The following is a 23,505-nucleotide window of genomic DNA, read 5'->3' as shown; positions in this document are numbered from 1 at the left end:
CTGCACGTGACCCGCCCGCACGTGACCCGGCCCGCACGTGACCCGTTGCCATGGCAGCGGCGGGAGGGCCGAGGCCTGCTGGGGGGGCCCCGGGAAACGGGAAGGAGAAATAAATATTTAAAAAAAGAAAAAAAGAAAAAAAAAGGAAATTGTGAAAAACGAGGTCCCGTTTCCTGGTAGAATTGGAAAAGTTGAATAAAAAGACAGTGGGAGACAGAAGTGAAGCAAAGGGTTACAAACCGCATTCAGCCACAAGCACACCTGCTTTATTTACCTTTATTTACCATTCCTACTTTATTTACCTTTATTTACCTTTATTTAATTTACCTTTATTTACCCTTATTTAATTTACCTTTATTTACCCTTATTTACCTTATTTACCATTTATTTACCTTTATTTACCATTCCCACACAAGGGCCTGCTGCCTGCTCATAGACCCCTATGCACAGTAAACCCTTCCCCAAACACTTTACACGTTCCAGGAACTGTTCAGCCTGGCTCCTCCTTGGGTTCAGCTGTTTAGAGCCTGCACATTCCTTGCTTGTGGTTTTAGTCCTTTTTATCTCCTTCACTTTGGGCCTTGGTCCTCACCGCCTTCCGTGGTGAGAGCTGATGGTTGGCACATCTGTGCAGGCGTGCTCATCCTGTGTTCATTGGGTGTTATCCCATCCCAGCAAGCACTTTAACTCATATCACACTTTAATTCATATCAGCTATTTCACCAAGCTTAATTAACAACGGGAATAAAAACTGTATCTTTATGACAAAGTTACTTTAACACTACACATATAAAATCCATTTTAATATTTGTGAAAAGCCAATATTATGATATGAATGTCTAACAGAAGTGGAAGTGGAAATGGAGTTTGAGGGCCAGGCTGCCAGCAGCCCCCAGGGAAATGCACCAGTTGTGAAATTGCTCCCTTGTCCTTATTTTGGGTGTTGAAGTCGTGGGATCATGGAGTCACAGCACGGTGTGGGATGGAGGGGACATCAGAGGCCATCCATGGCAGGGACACCTTCCCCTGTCCCAGTGTCCAGCCTGGCCTGGGGCACTGCCAGGGATCCAGGGCAGCCACAGCAAATCAGGAATTCCATCCCATCCCATCCCCACCCTCCCAGGAACAATTCCATCCCAGTATCCCACCCTGGGGCAGTGGGAGGCCCCCCCCTTGTCCTGGCACTCCCATTCCTGAGGAACTCTTCCTCTCCAGCTTCCCTGCAGCCCCTGCAAACAGTGGAGGGCTTCTCCTCTCCAAAGTCATTTTTCTGGAGCTGTTTGCTCCAAAAGGCTCCATATCAGACAAACCCCTGAAAAAGCTACTTTTTTACTGTAAAAAGCTCCAGTCTGCCATCAAATTTCACCTTCTTGCACCAAAAGTGACCTGAATCCTCTCTACACATCATCAATGGCTTTCTGATGAAAAGATGCTCTTTTTGAATAAAATATGCTCCTAATGAGGCACAACCCCTTGTGATTTAGGCCCAAGGATTTATTTACCTTTTCAAGGTGTAGAAAGCAAAGGGCTGAGTTCTACCTGAGCTGCTGAACCACGTTCACCTCCCAGCCACTCTGTCAGGAATTGGGTAAGAACCATGGAAGAAAGTCAAAACAACCCCTCAAAACATGCAGGTGTCATGTTGTGAGCCAGCTGCAGGCTCCTCCTGCACACAAACCACTTCATTTCACCTGATACACGTCTGGTCAGAGACCTGCCAAAACAGAAATGTGTGTTAAATGAACCATGCTCAACTGCTCCCAACTCCTGTGGATTCCTTGAAATCTGAGCATCTCAGTTTACCACAGGGCCTGTGAAAAACATGGTCTTAAATTACAAGGCTTCCTTGGAAAAGCACTTGTGCAACTAATTGGAGAGTTTCAGTGACAAACTTGAGGATTTCAGTGACAAACTTGAGGATTTCAGTGACAAACTCGAGGATTTCAGTGACAAACTCGAGGATTTTTGTAAAAAATTTGAGAGTTTCAGTGACAAACTCAAGGGTTTTTGTTAAAAACTCTATGGTTTCTGTGACAAAGTTGAGGATTCCAGTGACAAACTCAAGGGTTTTTGTAAAAAATTCGAGAGCTTCAGTGACAAACTCAAGGGTTTTTGTAAAAAATTTCAGAGTTTCAGTGACAAACTTGAGGATTCCAGTGACAAACTCAAGGGTTTTTGTAAAAAATTCGAGAGCTTCAGTGACAAACTCAAGGGTTTTTGTAAAAAATTTCAGAGTTTCGGTGACAAACGTGAGGATTCCAGTGACAAACTCGAGGGTTTCAGTGACAAACTCGAGGGTTTCAGTGACAAACTCGAGGGTTCAATGACAAACTCCAAGGTTTCATTGCCACTTGAGGGAGCTCAAAGATAACTGACCTTGCAGAGCCACCTGGAGTTTCCTGATCGCAGGGAGACAATTTCTGTCCACAGATCAAACAGATAACTTTGGGAAGCAAAGCTAAATCGAGCCTGGGGTTGTGTTTATCTTGTTCTGTGCCACACCAGGCTCTTGATCAGAGAGTAAGCAATGACAGCCGTGCACCCAGGATATTTAACAGGAGGAAAGGACAGTTTTCCATTTGCTAATTCCCAGTATTTGCCTTTCCCCCAGTGCCCTCCACCTCCACCTTGGCTGTGCCCTTGCTGAGGCTCGTGGCTGTGACCACAGGAACCATCCTGTCCCCAAAGCCAGGCTGTGGGACACCCCAGGGATGCACCAGCACCCCCTCTCTGCAGGCTCCTGCAGTCCCCTCAGCTGTGCTCTCTCCCTCAGTTCCTTCCTTCAGGGCACATCTCCTGCCAGGCTCCTGCAGTCCCCTCAGCTCTGCTCTCTCCCTCAGTTCCTTCCTTCAGGGCACATCTCCTGCCAGGCTCCTGCAGTCCCCTCAGCTCTGCTCTCTCCCTCAGTTCCTTCCTTCAGGGCACATCTCCTGCCAGGCTCCTGCCTTTCCCCCCCAAGGCTGAGCATTTTCTGCACATCCAGCAGCTCCTCCTCAGGCATTTCCTGTGCCCTCGAGTGCCTGAACTCTGCTGGAGCCTTTCCAAGACTTGCCTGAGGTGGGGTGGATTTCTTTCCTTCTGTCTGCTGCAGCCTGCAGAACTTTCCAAGCAAACAGCTTGATTCAGTGGTGCCGTTGTTCCCTGAGCTGGAATTCCTTTGCTGATACACCTGATCCCTCACTTTCAAATTCATCCCTCCCCTCAGCTGAATTCCTTCTCACCAGCTCTCCCAGGCCTTGGATCCGAGGAAATTCAAGGAAATTCTACCCCTGTAGTTGGCATGGTTATGTTAAATATTCTCATCGGGTTGGGATGGTTTAAAATAAAATCAAAAATGAAAAGTCACAATTATTCCAATAATCCTGAGTCATCTCCACATATCCAGCTTTATCTCAGAGTATGAGGCTTTGCTTCATAACCCAAGAAAGTCATACCAAGGGGAAAAAAATTACAGAAAGCTCTAATTCTGAGGAAAAGAGAAAAGGGTGGGAAAGGGGGAGCATAATCATTTCCTTAAAGGCAAAGAATTGGAAAGAAGCTGGAGAGGGGAGGAAAAAACTATTTCACAAATTGATAATTCAAATTAGAGGACAAGAAATTCTGCCTAAGTATTTGTTAAAGTAAGGGGCTGGAGAGGGATATGAAATGCAATTTTCTTTTTCATTTCCTTCAAAGAGTGAATGAGAAATTATTCTGCACAGCAAAAAAAAAAAAAATCCCTTGTGATCTAATTCTGAAAATATATTGTTTCCTTTAGAAACATCTTGCTCAACACTTGATTTCACAGTTTCACTCACAGATTACAATTCTTTGCATTTTTATATCCCTGACCTCCCCACCTTGTGGTTTCCAAGTGCAAACAATTTCCTCAATATTACTCATGGCCTGGGAGAAGGAAATGAGAATTGTCCCCATAAATGACAAGTGAATAAATACAAGTGCTCCAGGTGAGTAACTGAAAGATTCCCCTCACCTTCCTGGCACCACAGCCAGCCCAGCCCCACTCAGGAAAGGTGAAGGGAATTATTCCTAGGCCAGAGTTTCAAGGAAAGGTCATTCCAGCTTCCTTGGCTTGGAAATGTCATTTCTTAGGGGACCCCAGGACTCACCTGCTTTCCACAAGGCAGGAAAATGGTGCTGTGCTTTCACCACTTGAGTCTGAGCTGCTCCTGGGCTCCACGTGGTCCTTGAAAAGGAGGAAAAGAACAGAATTCTTTGAAAACAACCTGGTTTGAGCAGAAGGAAATGAGTAAAGCAACTTCTCAGATGGTTTCAGTGGAAATTGCTGTGCTTGGAGAACCTTTCCCTCACAACTTGGTTTATTTCTGTATTTATCTCTTCCATTTAGGCAAATCCTGAATACCATCCACCCCTCACCAGCAGCACAAGGAATGGATCCCAGAGATGGATTTTACCTCTCCCTGCTTCCAGTAGAACAAGATTCCCAATGATATTAATATTTAAATGACTGAATTGCACATATAAACTAATTTCTCCTTGGATGGGGAAGGAAATCCCAGCACGCTGACCTGGCCATGGACAGATGCTGTGGAATCTGCTTTGGTTACACTCAGAGGAGCTGAAACCCTTTTGAACCACAAGTTCTTTGTCCTTTTAGAATCATCCCAGAATCCCTAAAGTTGGAAAAGGCCTCCAGGACTATCAGTCCAGCTGTTAACCCAGCACTAAACCACATCCTCAGGATTTTTAAACACTTCCAGAGATGAGGACTCCACCACTCCCTTCATGGTAACCAGGAGATGAAGTCAGATTAGAAGAAATTGGAGAGAAAATAAATTAAGTTTTCTTTTTTTTCTCTTATCTGGAAGGCAAATACAGCTGCTTTCATTTTTTCCCTGGAAATTTGAGATCCACAACCACAAAGCATTCATAGAAAATACAACTCCAAGTTCAAATATCTGACATCTGACAACAAGTGCCAAGGGCATGGCTCTGGAACGTGATAGGGAATGGAAAATGGGGAGGGAAAACTGAACTGAGGAAAGGGAACAGATAAAAATCCTGCTTTAGAGAGGCACGCCAAGTAAGGACATCCCATCCTGCAGCTGGAGTGTTTGCTGCCTTGTCTGAGTGTGCTGGCACATCTGAACTCACACTTCTTATGTTCCACTCCAACAATACGAGCTTTGGGGCAGGCCTTGGCTGCAGCACCCCCAGCTGAATTCCCTGGATCCAGCTGACAAGGATCCCCCATTCCTCTGGGACTGCACCCCTCGGGCTCTGCCCAAGCCTGGGAACCACTGCCGTGGTTTGCTTGGCTCCTCTGAGTTTACATCCCACCAAAAGAGGAGAAACAACTGATGAGGGCTTTTATAACCCTGAAAATCTGATTCTTGCAGGGAGCTGGAGCCAGCAGGTGCACGGGAGATAAGGGGTGGGGTGAGCTCATGTGAGCCCTGCTCTGGTGCTGCTGGGGAGGAGGGAGGGCACCCCCCCCAACTCAGATCACAGCTCTGACAGTCAGGGGCTCCAAACCTGCATCCTCTGAATCCAAACCCTTCTTTTCCAAAATCATGTTGCAAATTGGTCATAACTCATCAGCTTTGTATCATTTTTTTGTCTAGAATTCACATGTTCAAGTTCTCCTTTTAAGGCTGCCTGTTCCTTCCTGCTGAGCATTCCTGCCTCCAGCCCGAGCTGTCCCAACATCATTTCAGCTTCTACTCCACACGTTCCCAGCCCATTTTCCTGCACTTTCTGCTCACCAAGCAAAACTGGAGCTTTTTATAAGCTTCTTACACTGACACCTGAAAGAGCAGTGCTGCTGTCAGCACATTCCCAGCCTTTCTTCCCTGGGAATATTTCCCAGAGCCAGCCTCACACCCTGCGTGCCCCAAAGGAAAAGTGATTTCCCTGCAAAGCTGGAGGGCTGGGATTCTCAGGGAGTTCCACCCAACAGAAAAAGCCTGAGAGTGGCTGTGGATGGTGTCCAGCAGCTCCTCCCTTGTGGCCCAGCAACCTTCCCCAAACACAGAGTGCTTCCAGGAAATGGGAAGCAAACACACATCCCACAGGACTGGGAAGAGGGCCTGGATGGATCACTGCTCCCCACACACATCTTCAAGGAAATGAGGAAAAAGAAATGGGTTCCAAACAGCATAACTGGCTCCCTGGGGGCTTGGCTGGGGGTTTATCCTGCAGCCACAGCATCCCAGTCCCCACGGATGCAGTGCCTGGCCCAGTCCCAGTTTGTTGGTGCTTTTCTTCCAGCCCCAAACAGCTCTGCTGGTGCAGCAGCCCACCGTGGATCTGTAAGGAAACCTTTGTGCCCTTGCAATGTTTTCCTTGTTGCTCTGTGCACTGTGCAAACAGATTTGGCAAGCAGCATTGTTACCCTGGGCTCCTCCTCCAGGGTTTATTCGGGGTGTTTAACACCTGCCACGGCCATCCTGCATTTCTCTGAGCTGGCACTAAATGCTGGCCCTGAAGTGACGATTTATTGTTGGTTCTGTGGGCTCAGGATAAGCCTCAAAGCCAATAAGGGTTATAAAAGTGCCACTCCCAAAGTGCCACTCCAAAAGTGTTCCTCTTCCAGGGCTTGGGGATGCTCCTGCTGGTTGTCCCATCACCTCTCAGCTAAGGGATAAGCAAGAAAAAAAGGACAAAATGTCTGAAATTCCTGTTCAGATCAACAGCTGGAAGGTGCTTTAGCCCCCAGGCACTGCTGGCTCCACAACCAGGCCCTCTTTGGCCTGGAATCATGGAGTGGTTTGGGATGGAAGGACCTCAATGCTCATCCAGCCCCACCCTGCCATGGCAGGGACACCTCCCACTGTGCCAGGGCCTGGCCTTGGGCACTGCCAGGGATCCAGGGGCAGCCACAGCTGCTCTGGGAATTCCATCCCAGCCCCTCCCCACCCTCCCAGGGAGGAATTCCTTCCCAAGATCCCAACTAAATCTCTCCTTCTTTAGTTTAAAGCCATTCCTGGCACTCCAGCTCCTTGTCCAAAGTCCCTCTCCAGCTCTTTCAGGCTCCCTTTAGGCCTTGGAAGGCCCCAGTTAAATCTTCCCAGATCCTTCTCTTCTCCAGGCTGGACACCCCCAACCTTCAGCCAATAGTCTGAGAAAAATCTCCTGCAGCCAAGTGCAGAAAAATGCAAAAACACCCAACAGCTTCTTCAGTTCTGCATTTTTAGTTAATTAAGCAGATTGATCATGGAAACCCAAGTTGCTCTATCAGCAAGACTGACCTGAATCACACTTTGCTAAACTGCTGCCCCTTCCTTGCTTTGGAAAGGAAACACAGCAAATGGAAAGATGGAAACACAGCAAAAATAATAGAAGGAAGAATTGATTTGCTTTGATTTTTTGTTATCTTCTTGATCTTCTACCCCCTGACATTTCTTTTAACACAACCTATTTCTGTTACCTTCTCCAGCTCATTGAGACCTTCTCTGATTGCAGTGATGGCACCTCCTGAGTCAGGCTTCTCCTGCTTTGTGTCAGAATTGTTTTCTGTTCCGTTCACAATGGGCAATGAGATCATTCCTGCCAAAAATCTGGGTGAGTTCAGCACAGGTGCTGTGACTCTTCCCCTGGGACTGCCAGGCATTTCCTCTCCCAACCATGTGAAATATTGATATCACTCCCTTCCATTTTAAGAGTCTTGCAATGAAATGGCAATTTATAGCTAAATCAAATGTAGGTACAAATTAGGTATCTGCTGCCTCTCAAACCCTGCCATCACTACAGAAATGGAAAGCTGATGCTGATCATTGGATTTAAGAAGGCTGGGAAAAACAATTCATTAAAAAGAAACCTCTGACCTTTGGAGCTGTTAGAATCAGTGTAAGTCGCCCAGCAGCACCTTCTGAATGCAGCAGGAAAGGATCCAGGGCTTGCCTGAGGTGTCTCGTGCCTTCCCAAGGTGCCACTGCAATCCAGGAGTTTTCCATGTTAGCAATTCCCCTGGGGAAGAGGCTCTGGAGGCAGAGGCTGGAGCACAGCCAGAGGAGCCACCAGGGGAAGGAAAAGGGCTCTGTGGTGATGGGAGCATTTCCCAGGATTGTGCTCTAAATACCCTCAGCACTCACTGCCCTCCCATTGTTCTCCTCTGGAATCAAGGCAGCAGGATGAGGGAAAAAAAGGAAACCAAAATGTCAGCACAGGTTGGAGCTTTCTGCAGGGAAACTCTGCAATGGCTTACACAGAAAAAAAAAAAAGGGAAAGTTCTCCCTTTTTCCTTGATGTAAGAATTTCCTTTAAACTTTCTCTATTTGTTTGGACAATTAAATACTCAATTAAAAATCCTTTCAGAGGGAAAGGTGGATGATGTCAGGGATTCAGCCACAATAACACTTCAATCATGGGTTACACCTCTCTCACTAAATACATACATATTTATTTATAATTTATATAGATGTGGCACTGTGTTGCTTGTGAACACATCAGCAATCTAAAAAGATCTATATTTAAAAAAATTGACAGCACCAGGCTCTTAACTGGCAGCAAATTATTTAAACTGGGATAATTTAATTAATTGAATCCATACAAATAGTTCAGCGTATTCTATAACATCAATAGCTGGAAGAATAAAATTCCACAACTCTGAAGGCATTTTTTCTTTGAAAAAAAAAATTAATGAACCCATCCTGGACATGGCTTTATATTCTAAGCCAAACCCAAATCCCTCCCTGGGAGGGTGGGGAGGGGCTGGGATGGAATTCCCAGAGCAGCTGTGGCTGCCCCTGGATCCCTGGCAGTGTCCCAGGCCAGGCTGGAGCAGCCTGGGGCAGTGGAAGGTGTCCCTGCCCAGGGCAGGGGCTGGGAATGAGAGATTTAGGGACCTTCCATCCATCCAGCCTGGAATGCCATGATTCTGTGAACATTTGAAGGCACCAAAGGCCCATTTTCCAAGCCAGAACCACCACTTAGACATTAAATAGACATTTAGACATGAAACTCATCCCAATTTCATTTGCTGTCTCTCCTAAAAACTGCCACTCTTTAGGAAAACCAGTGAACACTAGTGCCCATTGCAGCATTTCAGCTCCAGTGGAGCCAGGGGATGGTGAGCACAGCCTGGTCACTCCCTCTCTGGGATGGGGCTGTTGATGTGCTGGGAGCTCTGCCAGACCACACCAGCTCCCTCCCTTTGCCAGGGATCACAGTGGAAGAGCTTTCTCCCTGTGGTGCCTCCAAGGGGAGTGAAAGCTGCTGGCAATGACTGTGCCCCTCTCCTGCTCTCCACAAGCTGTTCCTTGAGCCTGACATGTTTGCAAGTCCTTTGGGCAGCTGCTGACTGCATCCAAGCCAGCTGAGCTCACAGCTCTCCTGTCCCTTGGAGTGTGTACAGGATCAACACTGGCCAGGCACTCCAACACTCATGAAAAGCACCACACTGCCCACACTGAGCTTTGTAAAAGCTGCTATTTCACCAGATTTTTTCATCCAAATGTTCAGCTGGAGTCCCCCATCCTCCTGCTGGTTAAGGCTGTGGAGAAATAAACACAGTGGTGCTGATACATTTCTTGAGGAAACAAGGCCATGTTTGTCCAAACACCGTGACTAATCCAGGCGAAAAAGATCATTTTCTCAGAAGTTCTGGGAACACAGTGATGCAGAAAAGAACAAAGGAGGAGTTATTGCTAATCACAACCAAGAAAACGAGATTATTGCGAGGTAATTCTCTGACCAATGAGAGATGAGAGAAACCAAACCATCGTCAGCATGGGAATGAGATTTTATATACATTAATTACTTAAAGAACTGGACATAGCTGCTCTGATGTTTTAATTCCATGTCCATCTAATACTCAGACTAATATGTAATCCGAGTTGATTTTTAAGTCCCAGGAGTGGTGCCTACAACAACCAAATATAAACTTTGCATTACAAACAAATCACAATGTGGACTTTCATTAGTTCTGTGAAAGAATTCTAGGGGTTCCTGAAGAATAACCTGCCTTTCCTGCTGTCAGGGTGCTCAATCTGCTTCAATCACCTCCTTACTGGAAATCCTGCAGAAGAGTAAAATTAAAAACCTGCAAACTGTCATCACACATTTTATAGGGTGAGCTGAAAATTGGGTAAGAGAATCCCAGAAATCATTAAGGCTGGAAAAGATCTCCAGCATCATCAGGTTCAATGAATAATTCCATGAGTAATTTATGTATCTACTGACATAAATACAGGCTATAAGTGTTTAACTTTGAGCAAACCTTTAAAAAAACCTAAGCACAAAATTTGTATGTGAAGATAAAATGCCTCATTTAAGTTAATTAATCTCCCTGCAACACAAATTCTTCTTAGAACAATAGAATTAGAATTAACAATAAATTCTACCTGTTTTCCACTCTAAATAACATCCCCAGCTACTCAAGGAAGGTCTCAATGAGGACAATGTTTCTGTTTTATTTTGTCTAAGAGAAGTTAACAATTATGAAATCAATAATGTTGGGATCAGCTTTGAGGTGTGCCCACAGCAGTGACAGTGCAGGGCTGTCCCCAGAGGGGGTTCTGTCCCTTTTGGGTTTTGATGAAAGGAACCTCAGAGCTCAGCATCCCCAGCTCCTGGAAAAGGGCACAGAGAGGGGATCCAGGGAGCAGGACATGGAAAATTCCTTCCTCTCTGAGGGGCCACTGTCACCTTGCAGAGAGGGGTGGCTGCTGAGACAATGCTGAGGAATTTTGGTGAGAATCCCTCTGCTGTCCTCACCTTATTTCAAACATCCCTGAGGCATCACCCCCTTGTTGTGCAAATATTTAATGCCTTCTCCAAACATTGTGCAACCAAACACCTCCCAAGTTATGGTGCTGTTGCAACCCTTTCACAGGGCCATGCACTGAATCTTTACAGAATCAGTGTCAGCATTACAAGGGGATTTTTACTGCTATCAGATAAGTAAATGTTAGCCTCAAACAAATTAAAGTTTTGTGGGGTGGGGGGCTGTGCCTCCACGTCCATCATCTGCCAGGAATTCCACCTGAACAGCGCTGCAGAGGCTTCATTTCAGATTCCCATCTTTTAGGGATGTGCCCAAACATCTCTGGAGAGGCAGAAGTGCTGCAAGAGCTGTCCAACAACCAAACATCCCAGCTGAGCTCCCCTGTGACAGCCATCAAGCACTCCAACAAGCAAATATTCCCCTCAGCAGCTCAGCTCCAAAGAGCTGCTGCAATTACTGTTTGTTTTTAAACAGGCCTGAGCATGATCCCACATGCTTTTGTTACAGTTTCACAAGGCAACACGGTGATTTCAGCTTATTAACAGGGATTATTTACTGCCCGTGTTTATTCCTGGCTCTGGGTGATGGGATCTCACTGGGCACGGAAGGGATTTGTTTGCCTGGAAAGGTTTCTCTGTTCCACAGCAGCTCCAGAATTCAAAGGAAATTATCCCAAAGAGGTTTGCCAATGTTCTCTCTCTCCAGCGTCAGGATCACAGTGATCATCTGCAATGATTGACTCCCTGTTTATAATCCGTGTCCTCTCACTTTCCTGGGGTAAGGTCATGGCAGATTTATTCCAATTTCCTTGCAAAACAACATTTGGGGAAGTGCAATAAAAGAGGATCCTGGACATGCTGATGTGCTTGGGAGTTTCTGTGCTTCTCTGTTTCACAAGGGGTTTTTTCTCTGTGGGAATGTCTGACACTGCAGAAGTATTGGTTTGATACAGAAAAAACACCACACTGAATTAAATGGGGCATTAAAGGTGACTTTACACCATCAACCTTCAGGCTGGAGGAGCCTCCAAGCAGCAGCTGCAGAAGTGCTGATGGATAATTCACTGGAGAAGTGGGAACAGCAGCTAAGAGAGCTCTGAAATGTCCTGGTGCCATTTCAGTTGTGCAGGACCTTGGCACACATTTCAAACCCAACATAAAAATACACAAAATAATGCAAACAGCAGCAATGAGCTTGGTTTTGGCCAGAAGGCCTTACCAGACCTTCCTGGATGACTTAAATATTGTCCCTTAAAAATCAGGTGCTGGGGTGACCTAATTATGGCCTTTCAGTACCTGAAAGGAGCTACAAGAAGGATGGAGAGAGAAAATTTGCAAGGGCCTGGAGTGACAGAACTGCTGCTGACACAAAATACAAATGTTTCTTTAAAAAAAATTCTGTTTGTGATTTAAAAATAATCAGAAGCCTTCAAACCCAAATTTTCCTGGAAAAAAATGAGCCTCACTAAATCAATACCTATATTTTATTCCTGCGGGTAAGGTCAGTCTAGCAATGCATTAAAAGGTGACCAATTCTTGATTTTCCCAGCAAAATATTTGGAGAGTAATTAAATTCTTGGGATTAATTATTGAGAATAATTTGCAAATCAGTTAAAATCAAGTAAGAGAACTTGTTCATAACTACAACAAGATGGTGAAGTCAAAACTGGAGAAGTTGCACAACCAAATGAAGTGAATTTTGTCCAAATTCACTGTATTAAATTACAGTCAGCTGGTAATGATTGTGAGCCAGTGAGGTCTGGTGCATACAGGGGATATAGAAATCGCCTCCAAATATGAAACTAATTAGGAATAATTGGCCTCTAAACAAGCACTTGATGTATGAAAAAAGAAAATGCAAACCTCTGAATACTTTTTAGAGCCACTGCCCGAAGCAAGCCTCATTTCCAGTTCCAAGGGATCCAAGTCAGCTGTGGCAGAGGTGTGATGCAAACCTTGGAAGCTTCCCAGAATGTCCCGGTTCCTACAGGGAACAGGGAGAGAGGCTCTGTGAGATGGAACTGGCAGAAGCTCCGTCCTCCTTGGGGCTGCAGCAAATGATGTGGGATGAGAGGGGAGAATTCTGTAAAGGACAAAAACCCCCTGGACCACAGTCTAAGTAACCAGAACATACAGAATCATGGAATCCCAGAATGGTTTGGGTTGGAAAGGACCTTAAAGCCCATCCAGTGCCACCCCTGCCATGGCAGGGACACCTCCCACTGTCCCAGGTGCTCCAACCCCAGTGTCCAACCTGGCCTTGGGCACTGCCAGGGATCCAGGGGCAGCCACAGCTGCTCTGGGCACCTGTGCCAGGGCCTGCCAGCCAGGAATTCCCAATACCCATCCATCCCTGCCCTCTGGCAGTGGGAAGCCACTCCCTGTGTCCTGTCCCTCCATCCCTTGGAAACAGTCTCCCTCCATCCTTCCTGTAGCCCCTTCAGATGAGCCACAGTGAGGTCACCCCAAAGCTTCTCCAGGCTGAGCAATCCCAATTGTCCAGCCTTTCCTCCCTGCAGAGCTGCTCCATCCCTCTGATCATCCTCAGGACTCACTCCAGCAGTGGGTGCATCCCTCCAGGTCAGGCAATTCACCTCAGCTCCTCTGCTTCAGCTCTGACACACTGCAGAGCTTCATTTCACTCAAAGAGCCTGAGGCAACCTTGGCTCTTGGAGGATGCACTTCCAGCTTTTGAGGGTCCAAAACCCTCAGAGCTCAAAAGAAATACATTTCCTGAATGTTGTGGAAGCACAAAACCTTGTGCTTGTACACATTTACAAACATGCCCCAGCCTTGACCTGGACCTGTTCAGCATCTGAACTTCTGTTTTTCCCAAGTCAAATTGTTCTCTAAATTCAGCTCAGCGGCAGATTACGGCAGCATGACCTCCGCAGAGGGTAGGAAACTGCCCTGGGACTGTCCCTGCTGTGTCACAGGGGATCATTGCCCTTGTCACACCGACTCGGTTACTCACAGCCCTCGGCAGGAAGGAAACTGCCCTGTCACTGGGACAGCAGGAAAAGGAGGAGAACGCCAGGGCAAAGGAAGTGCATCCAAAGTCAGGGATGGGGACAGCGTCCCGGCTGAGAGCCCGGCAGGCTTTTTGTGACAAGCCGCATTTAGGGCCTTTTACCTCTTTTTAATAAACACAACGCTCCCCTACGATCGAGGGCACCGAAGCTGCGAGTGTGAAGCCCTGCGCAGGGTGGCTTTAACTCCCTCCCTGAGCAGCGTGGGCAGGAGAAGCCGCTCCCACCCCGACATCCTGCAGCGAAGGCTCCTCACCGGCCATCCCTGCTCGCCTTCCTGCGCTCCCACGGGCTCCTGGTCCCACACCCAGGCTGCTGCAGGAAGGGCAGGAAGGGCACAGCGGGACACAGCTGGCACTGCCCGAGCCCGCCCAGTGCCAGCCGAGGGCAACCAGCCGCTGGATTTCAGTCTGAAAGGGACATCAGCGCTGCCACCACTGCGAGGATAAACGAGGAAAATGTTGGTTTCTTCCTGAAAAATATTGGAGACAAATATGACGTGTCCCAATAAGGAAAAAATCATTCTTCAGGGACATCTTCCACTGGTCCAGGTTGCTCCAAGCCCCCCCAGCCTGGCATGAAAAGATACAAACTGTTAATTACAGAATCTGTTTCAGGAGGGAAAATAATAATCAACAAATTCAGGAAAATTAGGTGGGTGGTATAAAAAACTGTAATAAAAAATGATATTATACCTTTACTGTAATAATTCTTTCCCTCACTTAGGAAAGCCTCAGAAATACTAAATTTCCAGTTCTGTGAAAAAACATTCCAGTAATAAAAAAGAGACTTAAAGCTCCACAGGAGACAGTTTGAGTCCTTAAGCAGAGTTTTGATTTAGTTTTGATTTACTTCTCTGAGGTCCCAGCCCAGAAACCTGCCCCAATACTCATGCAGAGCACAAAAATAGATTCCCAGCTGCACATACAAACCACTGTCTGCTGGGATGGTAATAGAAGTCATTAAAAATCAGGTTTTTTAACACAGGAAGCCTTTTACATTTTACCACATTCAGTCTCTCCAAAGGAGATGCTTCCAGGAGAAGCAAGGCAACAAGCCCACTTGTATCCCAAACATAATTTTAAGGGAATCTGGCTGCTCTCTCTGTTGATTTTCTTCATGTTACCAAGACATGACTATACTGGTTCCAAAAACTTCACTAAGTGAGATTTATCCCAGAGATGAATGCTTCTTGTGCATTATACTTGGACTATTTCAGCTGTGTCCCAGGCAAAGCGTGCCATGGTCTGAGGGAGGCTCTGGACTTTTGGGAGGTGTTGAGTTGTGGTAACGCTGAGAAGGAGCTAAGTGTGTTTTTCCAACCATTACCTGTGTGTGCTCTGATCTGTGTCAGCACATCTGGCTGGAGCTGCAGGCTCCCTGCAGACAAATCCTGTGACCCTCAGTGCCCCTGGCTCCCCTCAGAACCCCCAGTCCTGCTCAGGTTCCTGCACTTTTCAGATCACCCTGGCTCCCAGCCCTCTCAACCACCCCCAGTCCTCCTCACCTCCTCTCAGAACCCCATATCCCACCTGGCTTCCCTTAGGACCCCTCAAATCCCTCGGCCCCCCCAGAACCCCTGGTTCCCCTCAAGCTCCTCTGGCTCTCCTCAATTCTCTTAAGCTCCCCTCAAAACCCCTGGTCCCTCTGAAGAGCCCCTGCCTGCCCTCCAAGTCCTCAGTCCCCCTCAAATCCTCCTGGCTCCTCACAGAATCCCTGGTCCCCATCAAGTGTCCCAGGCTCCCCTCATACTGACACCATCAAACTCCCCCGGCTCCCCTCAGAAACCTCAGACCCCCTCAAACTCCCCCGGCTCCCCTCAGAAACCTCAGACCCCCTCAAAACCTGGCTCCCCTCAATATCCCGGTGCCTTTCAAGTCCCCCCAGCATCTTCAACCTCCGGGTCCCCATAAAGTCCCGGGTCCCCCTCAGCCCCCAGCTCCCCTCAGCCCGCGGGGGCTCTGGGTGGGAGGGCGGAGGGAAGGGGAGTCGCCGCCGGGCCGGGCCCTCCGGCGGGCGCTGGCAGCGGGCGGAGGGCGGGCGGGAGCACGGGCCGGGCCCCGCTATTTGTACGGGAGCGGGGCCGAGCCCGCCCCAGTGCCCGCCGCTGCCCGCACCATGCCGGGGCTCCGCGCCCTGCCGGGGCTCCGCGCCTCACCGCCCGCCTTGCTGCTGCTGCTCTCGCTGGCTTTTGCCCGGGGCAGCCTCGCCGCGCAGCAGCTGCAGCCCGGCAGCCGCTCGGCCGCGGCGGCGGCGCGGGTGGCCCTGCAGTACCGCAACTTCCAGGCGGGATCCCTCGGCGGGCTCAGGGCGCTCGGGCAGGTCCGCAAGGCTACGCTGAAGGTAAGCGGGGAGCCGGCGGGGCGCGCAGGGGCGCTGGGAAAGTGTAATTAACAGTAATTATTACATTAGTGCTGTTCTGTGTAACTGAGCTGAGCGCGTTCCCACGCGGGGCACCGGGCACCCAGGATGGGGCAGCGTCCCTTGAGAGCCGCTGCCCCATCCTCGGGAACAGCCGGGTTCCGGCAGGGACCCCTGTCCCCTCTCCCCTTCCTCAGGGACCGCTGTCCCCTCTCCCTCAGGGACACCCGGCTCTCCTCAGGGACCGCTGTCCCCTCTCCCCTTCCTCAGGGACCCCTGGCTCTCCTCAGGAGCTGCTGTCCCGCAGTCTCTCCCTCACACCTGCATCTAGAGCTTCATCTAAAGGCAGTGCGGTTCCGATCAGAAAACACACCATAATCTTCCAAAAGTCACATGGAACTGAGGTGGCAGAACAGGACGGGAGTCCCAGAGAGGAGCAGCTACAGGGACAGAGCCTTCCCGTCACGGGGAGCTCGCCAGGGATGCTCGAGGTGGTACTGGGGTACAGCCCTTCTCCTCCTCCAGGTTTGGGGCTTTTTACAGCTTACTCACTTTCTGAAATACAGGATCAGGCAGAAACTTCTGGGGAATGTTTGTCCCGGGCTGTAGATCCTGGAAGGAATGCATCACCTTCCTGGAGAGTGAGGGATGGGATTTAAATCCAGCCCTGTGCTCCTGCTGCTGGGCAGCTCCTGAGAGCAAGGGCTGCTTGTTCTGGGTTCCCAGAACAACAAACAAATTCTGGATCCTGGGTTCTGCTGGGCAGCTCCTGAGAGCAAGGGCTGCTTGTTCTGGGCTCCCAGAACAACAAATTCTGGATCCTGGGTTCTGCTGGGCAGCTCCTGAGAGCAAGGGCTGCTTGTTCTGGGCTCCCAGAACAACAAATTCTGGATCCTGGATTCTGCTGGGCAGCTCCTTAGAGCAAGGGCTGCTTGTTCTGGGCTCCCTGTGTGAGGTGCCAAAGGTAGCACTGGATTTCACTGGATCCTTTCCAGGATCTGGAGATCTCCCACTACTTGTCCTGTGCAGCTCCTAAAACTGAGTAAGAGGGTGTAGTGTTAAATCTCCCCTTTCAAAAAAGATACTCCAAACTAACCAGGAATATCTGGGATGCATTAATTAATGCAGCCCTTGTGTTATAGAGATCATTGGGTGCTGAGCATGGAAGTGCTCCTGGGATATTGAAATTATCCTGTGAAATTGCCACAAACACCTATGAGAGGAATTCTCTGTTCTTTTATACTCTCCAAAAGTACATATGTTCCTTCTGTATTTCCTGGGCACTTTGCATATGTCTACATGTAAATATTTCCTTATATAAAACACCTGTGCCTGGCTGAAGAATAAGTGAATAATTGTGGGGAGGGAAAGGGGTTTTTCCACCCTCTACCAGCCACCTGTCTCCTCATACAGGAAGGAAAATAATTGGCTCATGATAGAGAAGTGAAATTGCTCCTTATTTCCTCAGTGCTGGGTGCTGTAGGAGCTCCCTAGAATCACTCTCTGCAGTTTATTCCCCCCACCTCTCTTTTTTTTTTCCTTTTTTTTTTTCCACACTCTGTGAAAACAAGAGGAGAAATGCATGAAAAGTGGGCACTTCCTTCTTTCCTGTCCTCCCCTGGAAAAAAATGAAAAGAATTTCCTGCAAGGAATGGGCTGTATGACGAGAAGGCAAGGGGCAGAAATGTTGGGATTGGGGTATATTTTTTTTTTTTAGGTTTGTCTGTTTTTTCGTTATTTTCAAAAGTGGGCTCATTTGCTACTGGTTACTCTATTACTGGATCTCATAAAATCAGGATAATTTTTAGTGGAATTTAATAATGAGCACTGTAATTTAATTCTAACTTTATTAGCCCATGAGCTGGTGAAACTGGTAATTGGAAACAGGACTGGGAACTCTTAGATTGGAAAGATCTTTCAAGTTCAGGTAGAATGAGACTGTCTTTCCTGGCGACAAAATGCCAAACCTGGAATAATCCTTACCTTGCTGTTGGATGCAGATGGGTTTTGTTGTCCTTTCTTTTCTTTTGACTGAGGATCTTCTAGGAAACAGCAGCTCCTGGAGTTGTCCTGCCCTTTAAAATACACTTTTGATAATGAAGCATTAGTTTGTGCCAGCTGAAGATCCCAGAACTTAAAGGGACGTTTTTGGGAGCAGTTTCCCATCCCAATCTGTCCTGGAAATCCTAATTCAGGAGTAGGAAGGTGAAGGGGAAAGGGAAAAGCCAGGTGATCTTGTGCAACTTGCATAAATTGGACTAGAAACTCCAATTTTCAGACACCCAGGTGGACACTTCCCAGCCTCAGCTGGACACAACAGCAACACCACAGCTGTGCTCCCTGCTCCCAGAAATCAATTAGAAATGTTCTGTTAATGTCCAAGAGTCAGAGCCCACGCTGGGTGGGAAAGGCAGAACCCACAGCAGGGGCAGCTCTGACTCCTGGCCCAGCTGCTCCCTGCTCAGTGGTCCAGGCAAAAACTGAGCCAAAACCCAGGAAAATCCTGGTGGGAAACCAGAGGGGCAGAGATGGAAACCTCCTGAGGAGGGGGGGAGAGAGGGATCCTCCCTTTCCGTGCCCGTGGGGAGTGAGGGAAGTGCAAACTCATTCCTCAGGGACCTGCAGTGAAGCTGCTCTGAAACTGCTGGTTTGGCCTGCCCAGGACTAAAAATCTGTCACGAAAGTTGCAGTAACTTGGAGCCCAGAAGTAAAAGAATCCCGTGACCCAGATATTGAGTGGAAAAATGAATTACTCACTTGTTTTCTTCTCTTTTTGGACACTTTTATCTTTGGCTGCTTCCCTGGGGGTTGCCAGACACCCCTGAGCTCTGCTCAGCCCACACTCTGGGATTGGGTAACAGCATTTTGGGATAGGAGTGGGGAAAAATAGTGGAAATAAAAGTTATCCTTCGGGACTACAAAGACTTTTGTACAATTATTTCGTGCCATATGGAGCTTCTCCCTTCTCCCTGGTGAGCTCAGGAAGCCTCAGGTGTTCACACCAGACTAAATATTTGTTTTAGCTGTGTAGCATCATTTGCAAGCTGTCTAGGGAGCAGAAGTAGGGTGGTAGTAGCTACTAGCAGTACTGTGGGGGAGTTGTTGCAAATCAGGAGGGAATCTCTTCTTGAAAACCCCAGAAACACAGAATTCTCTGCTCTTTTGAAAAGGTCCTGCTGACTACTGCAGCAGGACTGATGAGACACAGGAGCAATCCTGGGTCACTGTAAAAATCCCCAAATTGAGTCAGATTAGGGGTGTTGTAAACCACAGCAATAACACCTCTTGGGTGGCTTTACAGCAGTTAGAATCTTAGACTTAGATGTGGTTATTGCACGAGGTGCTTAGATGTGGTTATTGCACGAGGTGAGAGCCTTCTAACCCTGATTTCATTGCAATCACTCCTCCTTTGATGTCCTGCAGTTCAGAGTCAGCTTTCACTACTCTGCCCATGTCCCACTGCCACTTTGAGGACAGTGTTTGAGGGAATACACAAAAAGGGCAGAAGGGGAGAAAGGGTTCAGAGAAGAAAGAAATTATCAAAAAGTCTGAGCTCATCCTCTGTTTCCTGCACCTCCTTCATGGTGAGATTTGGCTCCACACTGGACTTGCCTCATCCTGAAGCTCCAGGAGGGGATTTTATAAGAAGAGAGTGACTAAAGCAATTTTTACCTGCATTTTCCAGCTCTGTGGAGATGCCACAGGCAGGTGCTGAGCTGAGGATCTGCTGTGGGTATGAGACTCCACTCACCTTGTACCATTAAACACTTCCTGGGAAAAGTGTGCTGGCAACAGGAAGGCTCAGGCTTAGATAAATAACACACAAAGGTTTGCTTTGGATCCTGTCAACAGCCAGAATTGAATGTGAACACCAAGAAAGACTGAAAATCAGTGATGTTGCACTCAAACCCAGGGAATCTCAGAAGGACCTTCCTTCCTCAGAGCTCCTTTAATTCCACTGCTGGCTCCATCTTCTCTCTTCCAGAACATCCCAGAGTCTGGCCACAAGTATTACCTGCAGTTCAGCACTGAGGACTACAGGACTGGGGTGAGTTCCTGCTCTTCCTCCTCAGCCTGGGCATTAACTCCACCCCAGCAGCTCCAAACCAGGGACATTTGTGTCCTAAATGGATCTGCCACCCTGGAAAGGCTTTCTGCTCCTCCCTGCCTGTCTTTGCTCCAGGGCTCCCTGAGTGATCCCCAGGCCTCAGTCCCAAAGGGAATTCTTGCTCAGGTCACTGAGGCAGCCAAAGGCCTGCGTGGGACTGTGCAGTGGCCCAGGCTGGGGCAGTGTGACAGTGTGGGCCCCATTCCCCCTCTGCTCCGTGTTCTCCTGCTGCCCACCCCCAAAATGGGAATCAGGAGTTGACAGCTCCATGGTCTTTCCAGTTCCACCCCCTGCATTCACTCTGCCCCAGCTGCCAGCAGCATTTTACTGTCCTTGACACACACTTTGTGGAATTCAAATGATTTTCAGAACTTACTGTGAAACCTTAGATTATTTTTGTTTCACGGCTGGCACAATGAAAGTCTCTGTTATCAATTAATGTTGTTTCTTGAGCTCTCACAAACATATTTCCAAGATGACTTAGAACACTGTCATGTCCTGAAAGCAGGACAAGCATTAATTAAAACCTTCTGTTAAATCCCTTTAGCCTTGTGGTTTTAACTTCTTTCCTGGAAAAAAAGAAAAATAAAATCCTTCTTGACACTTTCCTAACCCCTGAAAAGCTTCATACAAAGAGTGAATTGCTGGTAAATAAAACCTTGATTAAAAAGAACAGTTTTAAACTCTCCCCTGACAGGAAGATGCTGGGAACTGCCTGGCTACAGTGCTGTATCCAAAGGAAAAGTCTCGTCCTGTTGTCAGCATCAAGTGCTCCCACACCAAAGACAAGAAGGAAATCCAGGAAGAGGACAACACATTGTACCAAAGGCTCAGGCACCAAAGCAAACCCATAACTGCAAACAACATTCCAGGTATGTTCCTCCAAATACTCCCCTGTATTTCACTTCATCTCAAAGGGCATGAAGGACACAGGCGTTTGAAAAGGAGACACATTGCTGACAGCACCTGAGCCCATCCTGCTGTCAGAGCTGTCCCACCTCCCAGGGGGTTTTGGGAGAACAGAGCCCCTCAGGATTTACCACTGGCACTCAGCACCATCCTGTGAGGGTGGTTTGGGTTTAAAAGCAGCTCCACACCATCTCCAAGTCAAATCACTGCAGACTGTCCTCCAGGAATAACAAGTGCCCAAACCCACACACCTCCCCAGCTGGGGCTGGAGATTCACTGAGGATGACCAACACAATTTTTCCATCCTGGAAAAATCCCCTTTTCTCCCAGCTATGTAAGGACTCCCATTATTGTGGATTTTTTTGGTTTCTCACCTCATCTTGGGGATCCCTCTCTTGGCAGTGTCAGCTGTGCCACACATTACACTCCTCTGGGACTGCAGGTTCAGCATCATTCCCCTCCCTGCTCCCTGTGACACATCAGAGGGAGGAGCCCCATGCAGGAATGGTGCTGTGCCAGGCAAAACTGCTCTGAGCTTCATCATTCTTCTGCTGCCCAGCCAGAATTAATATTCTTTTCTCTTTCTCCTTGCCTTGCAGACAGCTATGGCAACATTGAGCCAGCCCTGGAGCCAGTGTGGGCTCTGGCTGTGCTTGGCAGCAGCTCCATCATGTGGGAGAAGTCCACAGAGACCCTGGGATACTTCCTGGCCCAAGTGAAGTCCGTGAGGCAGTGGGTGAGTGGGGCAGGAGGGGCAGGGCAGCACAGAGCCCTGCTCTGAGGGGATTCCCCACATCCCAGGCCAGCAGCTCCACCTCTGCACAAGCACTTGGGCCAGGTTTTGCTGGGAAATTGTCCTTACCTGCAGCTCCTGAGCCCTGGGCAGAGCCCAGCAGCCTCTGGCCCGGGCTGTGCTCACACCTGACACCACCCTGGGCTGGGCAGCAGCTCCAAGGCCTGCAGCACATCCAGCAGCACTCCCAGAGCCCTCAGCCAGCTGGGATCCACGGGCAGGACCCAGGTTTGGCTCCTCAGCTGTCCAGCATCTCTCTGAAGGAGAGGTTCATGTAATTCTCAGATGGAATTGAGGGTTAAATTCAACTAATTAGCACCTGGTTCCAGTGCAGACAGGCTGCAGAGCCACACAGCTCTTGGTGTCCTCAAACATTCCATGCAGGAAGGGCTCCTAATTCCGTCTTTCCACAATCAAAACCCATCTCACTCCAGCCAGCAACCACAGCCACAGGGCCCTGCTCACCTCCTTCCCTGAGCTGCAGTGAATCACAGCAGACATTAGATTTTAACAACATAAACCTGTGTTCCTGATAATTCTTTCCTTTTTTACACCTGCCCAGGCCAGGAAAGACGATTTTGTTGAGTTTGACTACACTGTGCTACTGCATGAAATGCCAACCCAGGTAAGGAAGTGCAGAACAGGCCCTCCTGCCAGCAGGAGCTGAGCTGCCTCAGGATGATCAAACCTGTGTTCAAATCCCTTCTGCAGGAAATCATTTCCTGTCACATGCGCCTGACGTGGCTCCCGGGGCAGCCTCTGCAAGTGAAACACTTCTGTGCTTCCGAGGCCCAGGGTGCAGAGCAGGGCTCTGGGGCAGAGTCTGGATCAGCTGCTGGCCCTCCTGCTGCAAAGGGAGCCAGTTTCTAGTGAAATCCTCAGCTCTGTGCATATGGATCCAGTCAGCAAGTCCTTGTGCTGCCAGACCTGGAGCTGGGGTCATCCTTCCATGCAAGTCAGAGATTGGGAGTGGTGTCACTGATTGTTCTGTGCCAAAATTAATTCCTGTCACTTCTTCAACGGCGAGATTCAAGTTCTGCAGCTCTGCCTGAACCTTCTGCTACTCCATATATACACAGATGAACATACAGCAGTTGATTTGATGTCACTGATTAACTGTTACTTAAGAGTTTGTAAACAAAATTAATATATTTGGATAAAAATCGTGAGCAAAGCGTTAGTCTGTCACTAGGAGAGATTTGCCTACTAATTTTTTGTCATGTTTTGGGCTAGAATCATGCTGATTTTTAACTCACATCTGCAATAAACCAAGTGCCATCACTCAGGGTCGAGGCTGGCTTTTCTTTCTGCTGCTGTTGGAGCCCAAATTTCCACCTGCTCTGTCACCTCGAATCAAAGCAGACCTGCAGAGCCAGGGAGGCTCCTCGTGGATGAATCCCCATGTGTGGGAACAGCTCCTGTGTCATTCCTGCCACGTCCTGCCCCACCACAAAGTCATGGCTTCGTCCTGTGCCACCAGATTCTCCAGCTGGGTTCCCAGCAGATCCATCCCTGCCCCCCTGTGCTCACTGCAATGTGCCAAACTGTCCCACAGTCACCTTTTTCCCCCATCAGGCAGGTTTGTGGCAGCATAAATTAAATCCTTCCCAAGAACACCA

At 48.4% G+C, this 23,505-nt stretch overlaps 1 protein-coding gene and 1 long non-coding RNA gene across 10 annotated transcripts; one reads left to right on the top strand and one right to left on the bottom strand.

The window, feature by feature from the left end:
* Positions 1–158: 158 nt before the first annotated feature.
* Positions 159–15,710, bottom strand: LOC135278536 (uncharacterized). 9 transcript variants are annotated; one of them, XR_010346008.1, is made up of 4 exons: positions 13,972–15,710; positions 7,391–12,670; positions 1,503–6,597; positions 159–727 (listed from the first exon to the last, which is right to left on the bottom strand). It is a non-coding gene; the product is annotated as an uncharacterized LOC135278536 (long non-coding RNA). The 9 variants fall into 9 exon arrangements; XR_010346010.1 differs by lacking the exon at positions 159–727 and having other exon boundaries at positions 736–1,714; positions 4,110–6,597; XR_010346014.1 differs by lacking the exon at positions 159–727 and having other exon boundaries at positions 736–1,714; positions 4,110–4,186.
* A 102-nt stretch (positions 15,711–15,812) lies between these two features.
* Positions 15,813–23,167, top strand: LOC135278533 (ovocalyxin-32-like). Its single transcript, XM_064385089.1, has 6 exons — positions 15,813–16,058; positions 20,062–20,124; positions 20,882–21,056; positions 21,693–21,829; positions 22,449–22,511; positions 22,598–23,167. Exons 1-6 carry the CDS (start codon positions 15,834–15,836, stop codon positions 22,754–22,756), a joined length of 822 nt encoding a protein of 273 aa, XP_064241159.1. The 5' UTR covers positions 15,813–15,833; the 3' UTR covers positions 22,757–23,167.
* Positions 23,168–23,505: the final 338 nt, after the last annotated feature.

This window comes from Passer domesticus, chromosome 11 (assembly GCF_036417665.1).
Source record: "Passer domesticus isolate bPasDom1 chromosome 11, bPasDom1.hap1, whole genome shotgun sequence".
NCBI lineage: Eukaryota > Metazoa > Chordata > Aves > Passeriformes > Passeridae > Passer > Passer domesticus.
The sequence above is the reverse complement of the archived record's forward strand: the minus strand, read 5'-3'. Positions and strand labels throughout refer to the sequence as shown.

Bases quoted from the DNA above. Each gene is read 5' to 3' on its own strand.
- LOC135278533 (XM_064385089.1), top strand. From the start codon at position 15,834: ATGCCGGGGCTCCGCGCCCTGCCGGGGCTCCGCGCCTCACCGCCCGCC. The intron at 16,059-20,061 runs GTAAGCGGGGAG...TCTCTCTTCCAG, and splicing joins TCCGCAAGGCTACGCTGAAG to AACATCCCAGAGTCTGGCCA. The intron at 21,057-21,692 runs GTATGTTCCTCC...CTTGCCTTGCAG, and splicing joins AACTGCAAACAACATTCCAG to ACAGCTATGGCAACATTGAG.